The following is a 20716-nucleotide window of genomic DNA, read 5'->3' on the forward strand; positions in this document are numbered from 1 at the left end:
AGCTTCTGGGAGAATGTCCTTTGGACAGATGAGACAAAACTGGAGCTTTTTGGCAAGTCACATCAGCTCTATGTTCACAGACGCAAAAATTAAGCATCCAAAGAAAAGAACACTGTACCTAATGTGAAACATGGAGGAGGCTCGGTTATGTTATGGGGCTGCTTTGTTGCATCTGGCACAGGGTGTCTTGAATCTGTGCAGGGTGCAATGAAATCTCAAGACTATCAAGGCATTCTGGAGCGAAATGTGCTGCCCAGTGTCAGAAAGCTTGGTCTCAGTTGCAGGTCATGGGTCCTCAAACAGGATAACGACCCAAAACACAGCTAAAAACACCCAAGAATGGCTAAGAACAAAACATTGGACTATTCTGAAGTGGCCTTCTATGAGCCCTGATCTAAATCCTATTGAACATCTGTGGAAGGAGCTGAAACATGCATTCAGAGAAGGCACCCTTCAAACCTGAGACAGCTGGAGCAGTTTGCTCACGAGGAGTGGGCCAACATACCTGTCGACAGGTGCAGAAGTCTCATTGAGAGTTACAGAAATCACTTGATTGCAGTGATTGCCTCAAAAGGTTGTGCAACAAAATATTAAGTTAAGAGTACCATCATTTTTGTATAGGCCAGTTTCATTAGTTTGTTTTTTTAAATGATTCTGCTGAACCATAATTCAAAAACAATATCTGATTTTCATTAGTTAATTTTCAGTGAATTTTTATTTATTATTACTTTTGTCAGTTTCAAGTTATTTCAGTGACCATTGTGGGTTTTTCTCTCTTTAACGGAACGTTACCAACAACTTTGCCTACGTCTGTATATGAACTGGGAAAAAAAAGTTTGGAAACTTGTGTTTGGTGGATTATTTCTCTGTTGTTACAATGCTAATTGGCATTGTATTTTACATGGTTGGAAAGCCTGTTTATTTACCTTCACAATGATGTCCAACTTGTAAGGATCATGCATTTGTGAGATGAGCAGCACAGCTGATTATGTGGGTAGCGCCCAAGAAAAATTTGCCAAAATGCTCTGCCAATGGTAAACAGTGTATTCTCCTGTTGGTATTGACTCTTGTTTTGAGTTGTTTGGTGGATTGGATGATTGAACTCTCTATCAGTAACAAGGAACAAACAAGACATATTGGCTATTTTACACTTTATTCATTTAATACACCGTCAGGAGCCTCAGTAGAGGTGGAAGATCCATACGCAGCCACAACAGCCTGGCACCTCCTCCTCATGCTGGTCACCAACCTGGTCACACGTTGCTGTGGGATGGCGTTCCATTCCTCAACCAGGATTCGTTGCCGGTCAGCAAGCGTGGTTGTGTTGGTCACTCTAACACGTACAGCACGCCCAAGCTGATCCCACAAGTGTTCAACTGGGTTGAGGTCTGGACTCTTTACAGGCCGTTCCATTCTCTCTACTCCCACATTGTGGAGGTAGTCTGTGATAACCCTGGCTCTGTGGGGGCGAGCGTTGTTTCTTGGAGGATGAAGTTAGGTCCCACATTGTGGAGATATGGGATCGCCACTGGCTGCAGAATCTCATCCTGATATCTCCCTGCATTGTTTTGCCAGTGAGGGAGATGCCGCCCCACACCATGACACTGCCCCCACCAAAAGCTGTTACTCCATCGGTTCAACAGTCAGCATAGCGTTCTGTGCGTCGTCTCCATACTTTGACCCTGCCATCCAACTTTGGCAGACAGAACCTGGACTCATCACTGAACATGACATTGCCCCACATGTTCAGGTTCCATTGTCTGTGTTGTCAACACCAGCGCAAATGGGCCTGACGGTGAAGGGCAGTCATTGCAGGCTTCCTGGTAGCCTTATGAGAATACACTGTTTACCATTGGCAGAGCATTTTGGCTAATTTTTCTTGGGTGCTACCCACATAATCAGCTGTGCTGCTCATCCCACAAATGCATGATCCTTACAAGTTGGACATCATTGCAAACTTTTTTTCTCCAGTTTATATGAGCCATTAACTTCTCTAACTGCATAAAAAACATTCTAGAAAATGATTAAATTGTATAATTGATGAAGCTTTACAAATATGTAGACATAAAGGTTAAGTGTTTCCTGGTTGAAATGAGAAAATATCCTCAGATTTCTTAGATGTATCTTCACTTCATGGTAGTATTTGTTGTAGTATTTGTTGTAGTTGTGTTTCCACTGAAGGAAAGAAATGTTTTACAGCACAGAAACAAAAAACAGTCACAGTGTGTGTCAAGTCCTTTTAATGCTCACAAGCGTTTCTTTTCTTGTAAGTATTAAAATGCAAATGAGGGCACTATAAAGTCTCAAAATTACACATTTCTGTAAGCAATAAACATCCAGTTACAATAATATAGAGCTGATAAGACCAGAAAGATGTCTCTACCCTCCTCCAGGACGGTTGTGAATATGATTTGTTCTCTGAGATGTCACTCATATATGTTGACCAATTAGATGTCTAGAATATCAGTGTGGGCGGGGAAATCAGAAATATTCCGACTCTGTGGTGAAATCAAAAAATGGCAGCTAGTTAGTTAAATAATGAACAAGTCAAAGCAAATATCTGTCGCAAGAGATTTAAATAAAACCACCAGTGGAGGAGGAAAAAAGCAATGTTAGCTTAAATGAAGCTAGCAGGTTACTACCGAAACAACTCCATGAATACCTGAGGCGAGCTCGGCTTTACCGCCACAAATCCTGTTTCACTGAGCAGCTGAAACACAAAATAAAATCGGGAAATGTCCCCTGTTTTTCCATCGTGGATGTAACTTGACTTTATTTTACTAACTTTCTTGGAATTTCTTTTACTTTCTTTTTTGGAATAAATCATTTTATTCAGCTCCTCTCCAGCCACCTTCACCTCCCCGTCAGCAGGCAGCAGCTCCCCAACCAGCCGCCCATGTTAAGATCAAACTCTACTTTATGTCTGCTGTGGCAATAAGTTAAAAGACAATAAATATGCTGGTTATTAATAATGCATGTGATGCGGTCAGTGTTGAGGTTGTTGTATTGTTTGTCAGTGTGTGTTGGCTTTAATATAGTGGTGATGTTTTCTGCTGGTAGCCCAACGTTACTGGGACATGTGAGGTTGATTGGTTATGTCTGTAACGTTACTGGGACACTAGAGGTTGATTGTTTATGTCTGTAATGTTACTGGGACATGTTAGGTTGATTGTTTATGTCTGTAACGTTACTGGGACATGTGAGATTGATTGTTTATGTCTGTTACTGGGACATGTGAGGTTGATTGTTAATGTCTGTTACTGGGACATGTTAGGTTGATTGTTCATGTCTGTAACGTTACTGGGACATGTTAGGTTGATTGTTTATGTCTGTAACATTAATGGGACATGTGAGGTTGATTGTTTATGTCTGTAACATTACTGGGACATGTGAGGTTGATTGTTTATGTCTGTAACGTTACTGGGACATGTGAGGTTGATTGTTTATGTCTGTAACGTTACTGGGACATGTGAGGTTGAATGTTCATGTCTGTAACGTTACTGGGACATGTTAGGTTGATTGTTTATGTCTGCAACGTTACTGGGACATGTGAGGTTGATTGTTTATGTCTATAGTTACAGGGACATGTGAGGTTGAATGTTTATGTCTGTAACATTACTGGGACATGTGAGGTTGATTGTTTATGTCTATAGTTACAGGGACATGTGAGGTTGAATGTTTATGTCTGTAACGTTACTGGGACATGTGAGGTTGAATGTTCATGTCTGTAATGTTACTGGGACATGTTAGGTTGATTGTTTATGTCTGCAACGTTACTGGGACATGTGAGGTTGATTGTTTATGTCTATAGTTACAGAGACATGTGAGGTTGATTGTTTATGTCTGTAACATTACAGGGACATGTGAGGTTGATGCTGTTTGTTCAGGTTTGATTGTTTATGTCTGTAAAGTTACATCTCAGCCTGTTATGTGAAGCCTCTGATCATGATCTGGTAGTAATATTGATTCACATAAAGAAATAGTCAAGTTTCTTTGCAGTTTTTTTGTGTCACCTTCATAGATTTAGATTTTAGACTTTGAAAAACACATTATCTTTACAGACCTGCCCACATGTGTTTTCTGCCAGCACTACACCACTGCCCTGCTCTTTAACATGGTAGGAATCGTCCTTTTAATTTTATGATGTTCACATCAACAAAAACATGTGTCCTATTTATTTATGCTAGTCACCACTTTGGTGTTTTTTATCCCAAAACAATGTTAACCGGTGTTTCTTATGGCGAGCCGTTTCAACATTTAATGGCTAGACAGGATATTCATTAGTGATATCTGCAACGTCATTTTGACTAGTCAAAACTCTTATTCTAGATATCCCTAATTACATTTTGACCAGTACGATTCAAACTACTTTTGCCAGTCATGTGTATGAGGTTTGTCATTACAGATATCCACAATTCAGTTACAGATATCTGTAATTCACATTGAGGATATCTGCAACTGAATTCTGACTATTCATAATTCCAGTTCAAGATATCTTTAATTCCCCTCAATTGTAGATATCTACATTGTCCTTTTTTAGATATCTGAAATTAAATTATGACTAGTCAGCTAGTAGCTATCTCTTACTGGAGTTAGGGATCGTCAGAATGTAATTACAGATATCTAGAATAGAGTTGTGACTAGGTGAAATGACGTTGCAGATATCTGTAATTACGTCAGAAAGGGGGGGGGTCATTAATTGTTGCAGCTAACTCTGCCTTTTCTATCTTATTCAGGTTGGAGGTATATGATATGGCATGTCCACGCATATAAGCTTTGAAAGTTTCCCACAAAATTGATCTATAGATCTCCGGGACATCATTAATGTCAAGGGGAGGTGAAGCTATTCAAACATACTATGGCTGCTGCACTGCAGCCGTATGGGTTTATAAAGTGTGTCTGGAGACAATAATTCTACAACACGCTGTAAATTTCTAGCACGACTCTCTAGTGAACAAAGCTCTCGTGGGCTTGTAGCTCGTTGTCTACCTCACTACGGTTAGAAAGATTCGAAAGTTAACAAAAGCTTCTGCTGACACTGTACAGATGTTTTGTTGGGCCGATATCCAATGAGAAGCCTTGATGAGCAACGTCATGACAACAACTCTGACTAGTCATGATGAGGTTTGAGAGATCTGTAACTGTTATTTAGGATAGTCAGAACTGAATTACAGATATTTAGCTAGATAGCCAAGCTAGTCAAGCTTAGCTATTAAATATTAAAACGGCTTGCCGTAGTTTCTAGTCATGTGAATTCCTTGATAAACATGTTAAACCTGTGCATGAAACAAAAGAGAGGGATTGCTGTGAAACCTGGTACAGTACAGACATTTATGATCCCCAGGAGATGAATCCTACAGACTTCTGTAACCCTTTCACTTTCATGAGGTGAGGTTGACAATTGTGTTTTTTGATGAAATATCTTGACAACTGTTGGATGGTTAGCCATGAAATGTGGTTCATCGTTCATGTTCCCCTCAGGATGAACTGTAAAACTTACTACTTTTCATGTAGTGCCACCATCAGGTCAAATACTTTAATACTTATTTGTCCAATACTTGGTTTTCAGAACTAAAGACATCCCCATCAGCCTCAGCTGGACTTTGAGTTTAGGGCTAATTAGCTAATGTTAGCATGCTAACACATTACACCTGCTAAATATCAGCGTGTTAGCATTGTCATGGTGAGCATGATGCTAACATTATTTAGTGTGCTGAGGTATACAGCCCACAGAGCTGGAGACATGGCTGGAGACATCTTGATGTTCTTTACCCTCCTGTTGTCTTTCCTCTCCTCTTTTCTTCCAAACCTCCCTCAGCTCCACTCTCCTCCATCACTACTTTCACTACTTTGACTTGTCTTTTTCCTTCAATGAAACTGTAAAAACAGTCCTGGGGGACATCCTGCTTTAGCAACAGCCTCTAGAAAACCACTAAACAGAACTACCGGAGCCTCGGCGTCTCTCAGTTTGTCAGTAATAGGCTACTGAACAAAATGCAAAGAACCGGTGTTCAGTCTTTAACTCTATGAGGTTTTACTAAGAGGTCAGATCTATTCTGAAAGATCACATGGTTTAAAAACGTACACAAACATGACTTTAAAAAGCTTTGTTTTCTGATTGTCTCTTCCTTCTTTCAGTTATCGTCTGTATAAACCTGTGAACCATCTGGTCCTGCAGGACGGAGATAAAACTAACCATGCAGAACATTTTCTGGTTCTTTTCTGGTTCTTGTTCTGAACATTTTCAAGGTTTCGATTTAGGAGCTAATGTGACTGATTATCTAAAGAAATGACAGACAATTAGTGTCTTCCCTTGCTGTAATACATTATAACATCCCTCGTGAGGTTGGGATTTGGAAAGAAAGGTTTTCCAACAGGAGAGCCGTGGGGTGTTTAGGATTTAGATCTCCTGTTTTATTTCCTGTAATATGGTGAGGATCAAATGATGAGATCTGAGCATCGTTCTAACACATTTCTAACATGATGCACAGTTGACCTGTATGGAGCTATCAAGGCTGAAGGAAATCCTCATCTGACTCCAAAAAGGCTGACTAACATCTTCTTCCCATGACATTTTATTGACCTCGCAAACATTCCTTAAATGTCCCAGTCAGAGAGGTCCCAGGTCAGTTTAACCACAGCCAAATCCATTCTGTGGGCAGTGAAAGCATCCTCAGGTCAGGGCCAGTGATGGAAATTAACGTTTTTGTCCATCTGCCACTGTGTCTGGTGGATTCAAAAATCTACCAGATGCTCCATAGATTACCATTGGGTTTTTTTTGGCTGGTGAGTGAAGCAAATCTAGCAGCCACTTGCATATTTTACCAGCATTTGACTGGTGGCTAATGCTAATTTCCAGCCCTGGTCAGGGACCAAGTTCCCAAACTTGAGTCTAATTAAAGAGCCAGTAGAGTGCATCAGCTGCCTCTGTTCAGAGGGGATTTAACCAGCCAGCAGAGGGCAACAGCTGTCAGTGTGTCAGTGTGCTGACTTGACTATGACTTGCCCCAAACTGCATGTGATTATCATAAAGTGGATATGTCTGTAAAGGGGAGACTCGTGGGTACCCATAGAACCCATTTACATTCACACATCTGGAGGTCAGAGGTCAAGGGACCCCTTTGAAAACGGCCTATATGGAGACATATAAATGAATGTATGAAGTAACATTAATTGATGATTTTTTAATTGTAACAGGAATTCATGACACATCTACAATTCATACATTAACTCATCATGAGTCATGCATCACGTAAGCATGTGTTTTGTACCCTTATTATAAAGTATTAATGTTCTTTATCAGAAGTAATAGAGTGCTGCAGGGATGATGTATCTCTGTAGTCCAACAGGAAGTGATCATCTCCCTGGTTCCCTCCACTAACAGGAAGTGATCATCTCCCTGGTTCCCTCCACTAACAGGAAGTCATCATCTCCCTGGTTCCCTCCACTAACAGGAAGTCATCATCTCCCTGGTTCCCTCCACTAACAGCCAATGGGATTGTTCAATAGAGTTTTGGATTATTAGAGTAAATAATCTCTGTGGTAAACACACGTTTATGATACTGACACGTTTTGTTCATCAAGATAATCTCCACTAATGAACACCACTTTATGATTTATGAAGTGTGAAGTAAAAAGCTGACGTTAGGCTATAAATGAACTACACCACGGTCACATGAGCGCAAGTATTAACACAACAAGGCTGTGAAGGAGGACGAGTCGGCGTGATGACGTTTAGTAGTCTCATTTAGACACTTGTCTAACTCACCAGTGGGATATTTACGTATTTAATGTCGTAGAAGAAAACGTTAAAATCTCTTCAACTTGTGTTAACCACAGACCTTATTTCAGGAAGTGACATCATGCTGACTCAGTTCTGGGTTTTAGGACTCATTCCTGCAGCTCTCTATAAGACAGCTTGTACGTTTTGGCCGAGTTGCCGGCGTGCGTTGTTTCAGGATTGTCACCTTCTTCAGGCTAAATCAATGCAATATAATTATAATGACAACACACTTTCATCAGGCCATAATATCCAGCGGCTCATATCATCTGAAAAGCAGGAAACTCACTGACAGATTTATTAAATGTTTTCACTCTAGAGCGGTGTTAGGAGAGCAGGCTAGTAAAAGCTCTTCAATGCTGTTTGACTGCCTCCCACAGTTGTTTGTACTATAATCCTTTGGCATCCCTGAATGCCACACAGCTTTGTGGAAACATGTTCCTTCTTCAAAAGCTGATGAAAACAAGGAAAGAAGCTACAACTTAGTAGAAAAAGTACCTGCCACAGGTAGACTCTTTCTCTATTAAAACCTGACTCTCACTGTTCACAGCTGTTATTGGGGATTTATTTGGTCCCTCTGGGTTTAATGTTCACTTGAGATTTGGGATTTTTGCTTATTTTGCCTCTTAATCACACACTTGTGACATTGTGTGAAATAATAATAAAACCACCATGTACGCCTTATTGAAAGCAAGAGTAGTTTTACAGGTGCTCTAGGTTAAATAGTTTCTCTGCAATAGAGAACAGAACTCCTCCCTCTTCATACAAAACATAGACCAAAATAAACTCACATTCTCAGTAAAGTCACTTCTCTGGTCTCTGGATGAAGCATATCGGAGGTTTGGAGCAAAAACATCAGTGAGAGAGGAAGTTAAGAGTCTCCATCTTTAGATCTTCCTCTGCTCTCGTCCCGTTGGTGTGTGTCACAATGAGGGTACCACAGATACCTGAAAGTACGATTCCTCATCGTGGCATCCTCCGTCAGCACAGGCTCATAAACTTACTCTAGTTTAATTTACACAGTCAGGATCACTGAGACTCTTCATGACGGATCCATCACAAAAACAGACCTATTTCAGGTCCAGACTTGTTTCCTATAGAAAGGTAATCTCAGTCTCTTGGTTCTGGTACGCCTCCTCCTGCATCTCCGTGTACAGCTGGTCCATCCTCTGGAAGGCCAGGTAGCCCTTTTTACCTGCAGAGGGACAGATGGAGAGTAGAGGCTATTAGAAATAACACGGCGTAATACGATAGAAATGAAAGAAAAATAATTCATGTTTGTACCAAAAGAGAGGACAGTTTCTCTGGCAGCGCTGCGCAGATCTTCATCCGCGGATCTCCACAAATCTGCTATGTGGTCCACGCTCTCTGTCGCCTGGCAAACACACACACAAACACACATGCTAGACGGTGCTGGAATGTGTATTTCTGTGAGCATGTGTGTGTTTGTGGAGGGTTTGTGTGGTGTGTGGTGCTCACCCTGAGGCATTTCAGAGCCAGACAGGAGCCTTGTTGGATCTGAACGTCAGCGCTGTTCAGACTCTCTGTGTAGTAAACCACCGCCTGCAGGAGGAGGTGAACACAGAGACACACCACTTGTTTTAGTAGCTGAGACTGCAGCCATGCTAGCTGCTCTGTGAGCCTGAACTGAGCTAATGTTGTTTACATGCTGATGTTTATCAGGTATATAATGTTTACCGTGTTCACCGTCTTAGTTTAGTCAGTGGAGCTGCTCACTGGCCAACAGATCAGACTGGTTGAACTAGGCAGCTTCTTGGTGTAACTGGGAGAGCTGTCAGTGAAACTTCCCTGATTGAATACAAGTAAAAACAATAGTGAAAGGCATGCTGGGAAACTGAGAGACTAAATCATTTTAGGAAGCCACGACTGTGTCCGTTTTTCCCCTCCAAATTTCTAGTGTAATTCATGTACAATCCAGACTTTTATGTAAAATAATGAACCTGTTAATTGGTGCTTATTTGTCACCTTTTTAGGGACGTCAATGTCGGTCGGTCGACCACTTTGGTGGAATATCTCAACAGCTGTTAGATGGATTGCCAATTCATTTAGTACAGGCATTCATGTTCCCCAGAGGATGCATCGTAATGACTTGGGTGATCCTGACTTTCCCTCTAGTATGGGGCTGCCAAACTCATTTAAATTCATAGGCCACATACAACCCAGTTTGATCTCAAGTGGGTCGGACTAGTAAAACCATTGCATAATAACCTATAAATAACAACACCTCAACAGGTGTCCTTTCTTTTAGTGTAAAGGAGTACAAGTACATTCTGAAAATGTTCACAATTAATGACCAATCCGATCTCTCGGCTACAATTAAAAACAAACTGCTGTTTCCTTAAACCTTCTCTGTTCTCAGCTGATGAGTGATGATGAGTCTGATAGCGGCGCCGAATATTAGATTGCTTAAGCACTGAAAGGTGCTGTGAACACACCAGCACACTGGCTTCCCATTTACTTTTTTGAAGATACAGTTCAGATACAGATACACTTTTCTCCTTTTTGACAGACATTTTCCATCTGCGGCTCCTGCATGCAGCAACAGTAGCCTACGCCTGACGGTGTTGTGCCACGTAGCCTGTACGTAAGCATGTGGAATCTATAATGAGTATCCAGCATACGGCCTGCTACTCTTATGAGGACAGCGTGACCCACAGTGGACAAATAGGAATAGCAGTGCATTTCATTGAGAAAATTGGAATGAATGACTTCTCTGCAATTTTCACACTTTTTAAAGTCATCCAGTGGGCCGGATTGGACCCTTTGGCGGCCCGGTTGTGGCCCTCAGGCCATATGTTTGACCCCCCTGCTCTAGCGCCACCATGAGGTTCACATTTTGTGGTTTTAAGTGAAATGTCTCATTGCCATGAAATTTGGTACAAACTGAGATGAATTGTAATCGTTCTGGTGATCCCGTAACCGTTAATTAGACGCCATCATCGCCACCGTCATCAGGTCAACATTTGAATGCGTCCAATACTTTATGACCAAATACCTTCAAAACTAATGACATTCCCACCAGCCTCAGCTGTACTAGTGCTAATGTTAGCATGCTAAAATACTAAATGACGATGGTGAACATTGTAAGCATTATACCTGCTAAACATCAGTATGTTAACACTTTAATTCTACCGTTAGCATTTAGCCTAAAGCCTCACTGAGCAGCTAGCCTGGCTGTGGACTGTGCGTCTTATTAATGCTAATGCTAACACCTTGCTAACCTTGCTCCTGAAGGCCCTGCAGCCTGCAGCTCTACAGAGACAGTTGGCAGCAGCTTTGCAGACTTTGTGGTTGGAGTCGAGCTGCAGGGTGCCCAGAGTCTGCAGCGTGCATCTCAGTGGGAGGAGCTCGGAGATGCCCCGCCCCCTCAGCTTATTTAAAGACTGCCTCCTTTTGGGGCTCCTCAGGGCTGACAGGATGTACTCTGAAACACATCAGGGACCATCATGAATGAACAAGGAATCAGAGAGAAATTACACGATCTTTATGAGCAGATGAAATTTACCCAGTTTCCAATTTCCATTTCATTGAGACTTTAAAGGACTTCTGAGGTTCAAAGTTCATTCTTGAAGTTGGAAACAGGTCAAGGTTTAAGATTGACATGATATCTATATTTACTTTTATGAGCAAGTTTAGGAATATCCATTTATATACTCAAACATGTCAGAAAATGCTTGTTTTAAGTTTTATTTAACATGAGACAACATACTTCATAGAGTACGGTCTAGACCTGCTCTGTATGAAAAGTGTCTTGAGATAAGTTATGTTATGATTTGACGCTATATAAAAATATATAGAATTGAAAAAAACTGTGAAAATCCTTGCAGAAGCAAATTCAATAGAGTCAATAACAGGTGGTCAACCTCCAGGCCTGAGAAGTGAAGCCGACGCTGAAGAGCCTTAAACCTGCATTCTTTCTACCAGCCAGCAGGGGGCGACTCCTCTGGTTCTATAGAAGAAGTCTATGAGATAACGTGCCTACTTCTCTCTTGATTTATTACCTCAGTAAACATTGTAAACATGAGTTTATGGTCTCAATCTCTAGTTTAAAGTCTTCTTCAATACAGCATGATGTTCATTTAGTAAATTATGGTCCCATTTAGAGTCACATAGACCATTTGTCCCAGATTGAATTAAGCACAAAAACACAGTGTTGTTGTTGTTTTAGCAGTTTTATGTGTGTCGTGCTGTTAAGACCAAATGTAGTTCAGCAGTTTAATAAACATCAACATACTGCAGCCACATCAGGGAGGAGAGGAAGCAAGGGAAGGAGGGAAGGAAGGAAGGAAGGAAGGAAGGAAGGAAGGAAGGAAGGAAGGAAGGAAGGAAGGAAGGAAGGAAGGGTGGAAGGAAGGAAGGAAGGGTGGAAGGAAGGAAAGAAGGAAAGAAGAAAGGATGGAAGTTTTGTTGTTGAAACTTTGTTTATTGATCTTTTTAAGAAGAGCACACACACACCCACACACACACACACACACACACCCACACACCCAGTGTGTTGGGTGTGGCCGTTATGGCAGTAATGGTGACAGATGGTCCAGATGCCTTTTAGCAAGCTGGAATTTCTGGAACGTTCTCAGATCCTAAAGCTGTCTAGTAGAACTGTAACTGCATACTACCACTCCTCAAATACACAAAACACACACACACACACACACAGACACACACACACACACACACACACACACACACACAGATATGTCTATACAGCTGTCATGATTTAGATGTAGATAAATCCTGTATGTGTAGGGTGCTGCGGTGCTCTGTAGTCATTGATATGAGTCATGGGACTCTACATGAACACACTATTTTCTGACATCATTAGAAAAGTTTGCATTATTTCACATCAGATATTTCTGTATTTCTTTTTTTCTCTGAACTGATATAGAAGTGGTTTAAAATGTGGAAAATAGAGATCCTACACACTAACCAAATTCAAAACGTATTTTCTTATTTATCTCTAATGATATCTAGTTTTGGTTTTATTTGTTCAGGTTATCGGTCTCTGAGAGTCCTGCCCCCACCCCAACACAACCAAGCTCAAAGCATAAAAATTACATTTAAAAATCCACAGACCTCAGTGAGAACTGTTTTTAGCGGAACTAGTTTCTGACAAATAAATAGTCCCCAAAATATACAGTATATGACCTTTTTAAACTATTTCTTCAGATAACTCAGATGTAAAACTTCAGTTTAAAAATGATATCTGGGGGTGTCGTGGTAGCCTACCTGGTAGAGCGGGCGCCCACTGTAACAAGGCTGAGTCCTTACTGCAGCAGCCCGGGGTTCAAATCCAACCTGTGGCCCTTTGCTACATGTCATTCTCTCTCTCTCTCCCCCCTTTCATAACTATCACTGTCACTGTCATTAAAGGCATAAAAGCCCAAAAAATAATCTTAATCTACCTTCTTTGGAGAGGCGTGAGATGTGCTCTCCCAGCTCCTGGATGCCCCAGCGCTTCAGATACACCGACAGCTGGAAGAGGGTGACTCTCTCTGGACTGCAGACCGGCCGAGGGCTGAGCACCGTCCGACAGGCCGTCTGGAGCTGCTGCAGGAGCTGAGAAAACACTGCAGAGCACCACGTGTTGGATCAGTACACCAGTCTGACATACACTATACTCTAATACTGACTGTACTTCAGTACACCAGCCTGAAATACAGTATACTCTAATACTGACTGTACTTCAGTACACCAGCCTGACATACAGTATACTCTAATACTGACTGTACTTCAGTACACCAGCCTGACATACACTATACTCTAATACTGACTGTACATCAGTACACCAGCCTGACATACAGTATACTCTAATACTGACTACTTCAGTACACCAGCCTGACATACAGTATACTCTAATACTGACTACTTCAGTACACCAGCCTGACATACAGTATACTCTAATACTGACTACTTCAGTACACCAGCCTGACATACAGTATACTCTAATACTGACTGTACTTCAGTACACCAGCCTGACATACAGTATACTCTAATACTGACTGTACTTCAGTACACCAGCCTGGCATACAGTATACTCTAATACTGACTGTACTTCAGTACACCAGCCTGACATACAGTATACTCTAATACTGACTGTACTTCAGTACACCAGCCTGACATACACTATACTCTAATACTGACTACTTCAGTACACCAGCCTGACATACAGTATACTCTAATACTGACTGTACTTCAGTACACCAGCCTGACATACACTATACTCTAATACTGACTGTACTTCAGTACACCAGCCTGACATACAGTATACTCTAATACTGACTACTTCAGTACACCAGCCTGACATACAGTATACTCTAATACTGACTACTTCAGTACACCAGCCTGACATACAGTATACTCTAATACTGACTACTTCAGTACACCAGCCTGACATACAGTATACTCTAATACTGACTGTACTTCAGTACACCAGCCTGACATACAGTATACTCTAATACTGACTGTACTTCAGTACACCAGCCTGGCATACAGTATACTCTAATACTGACTGTACTTCAGTACACCAGCCTGACATACAGTATACTCTAATACTGACTGTACTTCAGTACACCAGCCTGACATACACTATACTCTAATACTGACTGTACTTCAGTACACCAGCCTGACATACAGTATACTCTAATACTGACTGTACTTCAGTACACCAGCCTGACATACACTATACTCTAATACTGACTACTTCAGTACACCAGCCTGACATACAGTATACTCTAATACTGACTGTACTTCAGTACACCAGCCTGACATACACTATACTCTAATACTGACTGTACTTCAGTACACCAGCCTGAAATACAGTATACTCTAATACTGACTGTACTTCAGTACACCAGCCTGACATACACTATACTCTAATACTGACTACTTCAGTACACCAGCCTGACATACAGTATACTCTAATACTGACTACTTCAGTACACCAGCCTGACATACAGTATACTCTAATACTGACTGTACTTCAGTACACCAGCCTGACATACACTATACTCTAATACTGACTGTACTTCAGTACACCAGCCTGACATACACTATACTCTAATACTGACTGTACTTCAGTACACCAGCCTGACATACAGTATACTCTAATACTGACTACTTCAGTACACCAGCCTGACATACAGTATACTCTAATACTGACTGTACTTCAGTACACCAGCCTGACATACACTATACTCTAATACTGACTGTACTTCAGTACACCAGCCTGACATACAGTATACTCTAATACTGACTACTTCAGTACACCAGCCTGACATACAGTATACTCTAATACTGACTACTTCAGTACACCAGCCTGACATACAGTATACTCTAATACTGACTGTACTTCAGTACACCAGCCTGACATACAGTATACTCTAATACTGACTGTACTTCAGTACACCAGCCTGACATACAGTATACTCTAATACTGACTGTACTTCAGTACACCAGCCTGACATACAGTATACTCTAATACTGACTGTACTTCAGTACACCAGCCTGACATACACTATACTCTAATACTGACTACTTCAGTACACCAGCCTGACATACAGTATACTCTAATACTGACTGTACTTCAGTACACCAGCCTGACATACAGTATACTCTAATACTGACTGTACTTCAGTACACCAGCCTGACATACACTATACTCTAATACTGACTGTACTTCAGTACACCAGCCTGACATACACTATACTCTAATACTGACTGTACTTCAGTACACCAGCCTGAAATACAGTATACTCTAATACTGACTGTACTTCAGTACACCAGCCTGACATACACTATACTCTAATACTGACTGTACTTCAGTACACCAGCCTGACATACACTATACTCTAATACTGACTACTTCAGTACACCAGCCTGACATACAGTATACTCTAATACTGACTACTTCAGTACACCAGCCTGACATACAGTATACTCTAATACTGACTACTTCAGTACACCAGCCTGACATACAGTATACTCTAATACTGACTGTACTTCAGTACACCAGCCTGACATACAGTATACTCTAATACTGACTGTACTTCAGTACACCAGCCTGACATACACTATACTCTAATACTGACTGTACTTCAGTACACCAGCCTGACATACACTATACTCTAATACTAATACTCTGTTGTCCTGTCTCTGCAGATGGAGGATGGATGACTCTACAGCAACAGGAACATGAAAATATGATGTGTGTGTTAATGCACTACAGTATAGTAGTGTGTGTATATGTACTACAGTATAGTAGTGTGTGTGTATAAGTACTACAGTACTGTACCTTTCTCTGACTGCCCCGGCTGCTTGGCCTTCACCTTGTGGGTGTAACGTCTCTTTAAGGTTCTGGTGAAAGTGTCAGAGAGGCAACAGAAAGGAGAGCTGCTGTCGTTCACACACTCCTCCCAGAACAACAGCACATCCCTCCTTCTCTGGGTCTGAGGGAGGACTGGAGATGAAGAGAGGAGGAAGAGGAGGAGGAGGATCATAATCTGTTGTTGAGGGATGAGTATCCCTGACTTGCCAGTAAGGAAATATTGATAAGCTCCTGGACAGACGTTAATTCGTTCTAACTTAGCTGATATTTTTAAATTCCTAACCGTCCCCTAATGATGACGCAGCAGCCGTAGGTCACACCGACAGCCTCATGAAACACTTACAAATACAACACTGTATGAATCTGAAGCAGTGAAGCCTGTTTGACTGCTTTATGAAAGCGGCTATTGGTATCAATAGGCAGTATCAATATCATTTAAATCCTAATGCTGCGTTCACACCAAGCGCAAACCAAGCTTTTCACGCACTGCGATCACATTCAAAGTCAAAGTCAAAGGGGCGAATAGATGCAAATTAGTGCCATTCAACTGGAGCGAGAAATTGGCGTGTCTCTGTGTGGTGAAAGCCTCTCAGCGTTGAGATTGTCCTCCTGTCCTTACTGACGTCCTGACGTTGTTGAATCAGAAATGGAGGATAAATAAATCTTGTATGTGTCTGTGGTCAGCCAGAGCTACAATAGTCCATCATCTCTGTACAGAGACCGGACCAAACTCTATGTAGAAACTACAGACTGTCTACGGTAGAAACAACAACGTCCCTAGATTACGTCATGTTGAGTGTTGATGGAGCAGCTGCATAGCCTGCCACTGATCCATCCAGACTCCATTCAGAAAGCAAGCATTTTAAAAGTTGTTAGCTTGTCGTCATGGTAACAGACCTGACAAAGCATGAATTCAGACTTTTTACTAATCAGCATCATTATGTAGTTATTTCAGCATCACTGATCTGTTTATTGATATTAAATCACAGCTCAATCTGTTTATTGAGGGTTCATACCGCAGTAGAGACGTGTGGCTGCTAGATACAGTCAGTGTAATGACACTGTATGTGAATACAGCTCGCCGCCGGGTGATGTCATGAACCCAGACACAACAGCGTTTTTTTTTCTGACATATCTGGGACTTCACCAACATGTACAAAGCAGCTACAGTGGTTATTTCTTCCATGGTTGAGGGAGGAAATGTTGTTGGTATCTATGGAGACAAGCTCCTCCTCCTCTCCGGAGCGTCTAGAGCAGGTGAACACAGATGATACCGGCGGGGTGAAAATTTGCTTCTCTCTTGGTGTGAATGTGACACTACGATACCCATCCCTAGTTATGTTTTCCTTTATTCAAAGTATCATTCTTGGGTTTTACTGTTGTAAATGATTTCATGCTCAATGATGCATTCATTATTAATGACAGAGGATATCAGATAAACAGATGTTCCACTAACTGTCTCTAGCAGAGATGCTGTCGTTGTTCTCTAGCAGCAGACAGCTGACTCGGTCCAGGACTTCAGCTTGGAGAGCCATTTCCTCCAGCAGGTCCCTCCTGGACGGGCTGAAGTCCGTCGTTTTGATCATCTGAGGAGACATCATGTGAGTCTGTTAGATTAGACAGACGAGACGCAGCGAGACAGAGATCCTTTATTCATGTGGACATAGCTCAGAGAAACACACTGTACCTGTAGCAGGATGCAACATATATCCAGGTGAGTCTCAAGAGCCTGGTCAAGACCCCAATTCCCAGAAGTCAGAGGGGCGATGACCAGCTCTTCCTCAGAAGCTGATTGGCTGTTGTGGGAGAGGAGGCCGTGACTCCTCAGAGCGCTCTGCTGCAGAGAACTGATGCTGATGGATGAAGACAAAATGAAATCAGTGTTTACTGATCATTCTCTTCTGTCTGTTTATCTGGGATCTACTCACCCACTGTCTTTGATTCTCAGGCTGCCCAAACAGGAAGCGTCATCATCTGCATTGAAGTCATGTGACAGAAAGTCAAAGCTGCCCAGGACTTCCTCCACAGCCAGAGTCTCCTCTGATGAGGAGCTTCTCAGCAGGGAGAGGTCATTCTGTGGGTCAACACATTCAGACAGGTAAACATCACCTACAGGTGTGTAGAAGTACACACAGGTACCTTCAGGATGGTAGCCAGGTGCAGTATGTATATGTGTATAAGTACACAGTGGTACCTTGAGGATGGTTGCCAGGTGCAGTATCTGGTGCTCCAGGGCTCTCAGCTCCTTCTCAGAGCAGTTCTGGTTCTGTAACGTCTTCTCCAGCTCCAGGATCAGGACTCCCAGCCTGACGGTCTGGGCCCTGCGCTGGGCGCCGCTCACCGCCGGCCTCCCCTGGGTCGGAGCAGCCGTCGGGGGTGAGGAAGGCGTTACGGCTGGGGGCGGAGCAGGGGGAGAGGGCGAGGCGGGGGCAGAATAGGACTGACATTCTGGGGAGTCCTGGAACAAACGAGGGGAGTTTAAAATGAGTCCAGCTAGTAGAGAGATTATTAGATCATGTTATACCACTAAATATCAGTACCTTATTGTTATTGGCTGTTACAAAAGACAAGTCAGTGAACGTCGTCACAACGTAGGTCGTCTAAAGTTTTAAACACGTAATAACAACAGAAAAGCGGGCTCCAGGACAACGGGTGCAGCTGTTTTGTTGTGACCAGTGACTCTTTAATGGGACAGATAACTGACGCAGAGCCTCAACCTGGACCACATCCTCTCTACAGCTGTGTTCATTTGCAGCAGGATCTCAGTGCAGTGTTGAGTTCAGCTGCAGCTAAATGTTTCACAATCCAAGTGAAGCCTCAGGTGTGTTTTACCTGAACATTGACGGTGTCCTGTCCAGCAGGGTCTGCTGCTCCCGCTGTGTTCTTTCTGAGGATGTCAGGAGTGCTCCACCTGTGTTACACAAATATGCAGTATTATTATTACCAAACAGTCTAGAAGCAAAGAGGGGAAACTACGGTGCTTTTTTGACAACAGCTGCTGCGGTAGCGCTGCCACCATTTTGGACTGAAAACACCAATGAGTGTGTGTCCATGGATGTATAAAGAGACGTCTGTAAATCAGAGGATATAAATCAACTTCCCAGTAGGAACACTTCAATATCCCTCATTTAAATCATGATGTCCTTAAAATAGTAAAATTAACTAATATCTGAATCCAGAATTATTTTCCTCTCCATAATGAACGGTCATCAGACCCACGGGACCGCACCGCCCTGCACGCTCATATGACATATCTGGTTCTGCCAGCTTCCTGCTAGCTGTATGCGTCGGTAATAATGGATATATCGGCTGTAATTCATCACTTTTATTATCTTCTAATACACCCATGGGCTGTATACTGTCAGCCTGTACCGTGGTGGATGGATTAACGTCTCTGTTCCCAAACAACCGACTATCGGCCAGTAGCTAGTAACGCTAGTAGCTAGTAGTGCTAGTAGCTAGTAGTGCTAGTAGCTAGTAGTGCCAGTAGCTAGTAGTGCTAGTAGCTAGTAGTGCCAGTAGCTAGTAGCGCTAGTAGCTAGTAGTGCCAGTAGCTAGTAGTACCAGTAGCTAGTAGTGCTAGTAGCATGACATCAACACAATTTAATGGAGTTGTAGGCTATTTACTAACACGCAGGACAAAAGACCAGGACACAACCTCTCCTACATCCATGGTCTGTGGTCTATTGGACCCTCTTCTACATCCATGGTCTGTAGTCTATTGGACCCTCTCCTACATCCACGGTCTGTGGTCTATTAGACCCTCTTCTACATCCATGGTCTGTGGTCTATTGGACCCTCTTCTACATCCATGGTCTGTGGTCTATTGGATCCTCTTCTACATCTATGGTCTGTGGTCTATTGGACCCTCTTCTACATCCATGGTCTGTGGTCTATTGGATCCTCTTCTACATCCATGGTCTGTGATATGTTGGACCCTCTTCTACATCCATGGTCTGTGGTCTATTGGACCCTCTTCTACCTCCATGGTCTGTGGTCTATTGGACCCTCTTCTACATCCATGGTCTGTGGTCTATTGGATCCTCTTCTACATCCATGGTCTGTGATATGTTGGACCCTCTTCTACATCCATGGTCTGTGATATGTTGGACCCTCTTCTACATCCATGGTCTGTGATATGTTGGACCCTCTTCTACATCCATGGTCTGTGGTCTATTGGACCCTCTTCTACATCCATGGTCTGTGGTCTATTGGACCCTCTTCTACATCCATGGTCTGTGGTCTATTGGACCCTCTTCTACATCCATGGTCTGTGGTCTATTGGATCCTCTTCTACATCCATGGTCTGTGGTCTATTGGACCCTCTTCTACATCCATGGTCTGTGGTCTATTGGACCCTCTTCTACATCCATGGTCTGTGGTCTATTGGACCCTCTTCTACATCCATGGTCTGTGGTCTGCTGGACCCTCTTCTACATCCATGGTCTGTGGTCTGTTGGACCCTCTTCTACATCCATGGTCTGTGGTCTATTGGACCCTCTTCTACATCCATGGTCTGTGGTCTGTTGGACCCTCTTCTACATCCATGGTCTGTGGTCTATTGGACCCTCTTCTACATCCATGGTCTGTGG

At 42.5% G+C, this 20716-nt stretch overlaps 1 protein-coding gene across 2 annotated transcripts in view; it reads right to left on the reverse strand.

The window, feature by feature from the left end:
- Window positions 1–7173: 7173 nt before the first annotated feature.
- The window catches only part of ripor3 (RIPOR family member 3), a 69521-nt gene continuing 55978 nt past the window's right edge, over window positions 7174–20716 (reverse strand). Inside the window, exons 17-28 of one of the 2 annotated variants that reach the window (XM_074649757.1) lie at window positions 18957–19035; window positions 18319–18582; window positions 18053–18198; window positions 17812–17977; window positions 17581–17710; window positions 16092–16256; window positions 13204–13368; window positions 11023–11225; window positions 9260–9343; window positions 9065–9155; window positions 7484–8975; window positions 7174–7412 (exon numbers count right to left, since the gene is read on the reverse strand). In XM_074649757.1, coding sequence (XP_074505858.1) covers window positions 8875–8975; window positions 9065–9155; window positions 9260–9343; window positions 11023–11225; window positions 13204–13368; window positions 16092–16256; window positions 17581–17710; window positions 17812–17977; window positions 18053–18198; window positions 18319–18582; window positions 18957–19035 — 1594 coding nt within the window. In that variant the 3' untranslated portion in view covers window positions 7174–7412; window positions 7484–8874. Of the gene's footprint in view, window positions 7413–7483; window positions 8976–9064; window positions 9156–9259; window positions 9344–9478; window positions 9590–11022; window positions 11226–13203; window positions 13369–16091; window positions 16257–17580; window positions 17711–17811; window positions 17978–18052; window positions 18199–18318; window positions 18583–18956; window positions 19036–20716 lie in introns of those variants that run through there. The other variant, XM_074649761.1, reaches the window with a different exon arrangement.

This window comes from Sebastes fasciatus, chromosome 1, assembly GCF_043250625.1.
Source record: "Sebastes fasciatus isolate fSebFas1 chromosome 1, fSebFas1.pri, whole genome shotgun sequence".
Lineage (NCBI taxonomy): Eukaryota > Metazoa > Chordata > Actinopteri > Perciformes > Sebastidae > Sebastes > Sebastes fasciatus.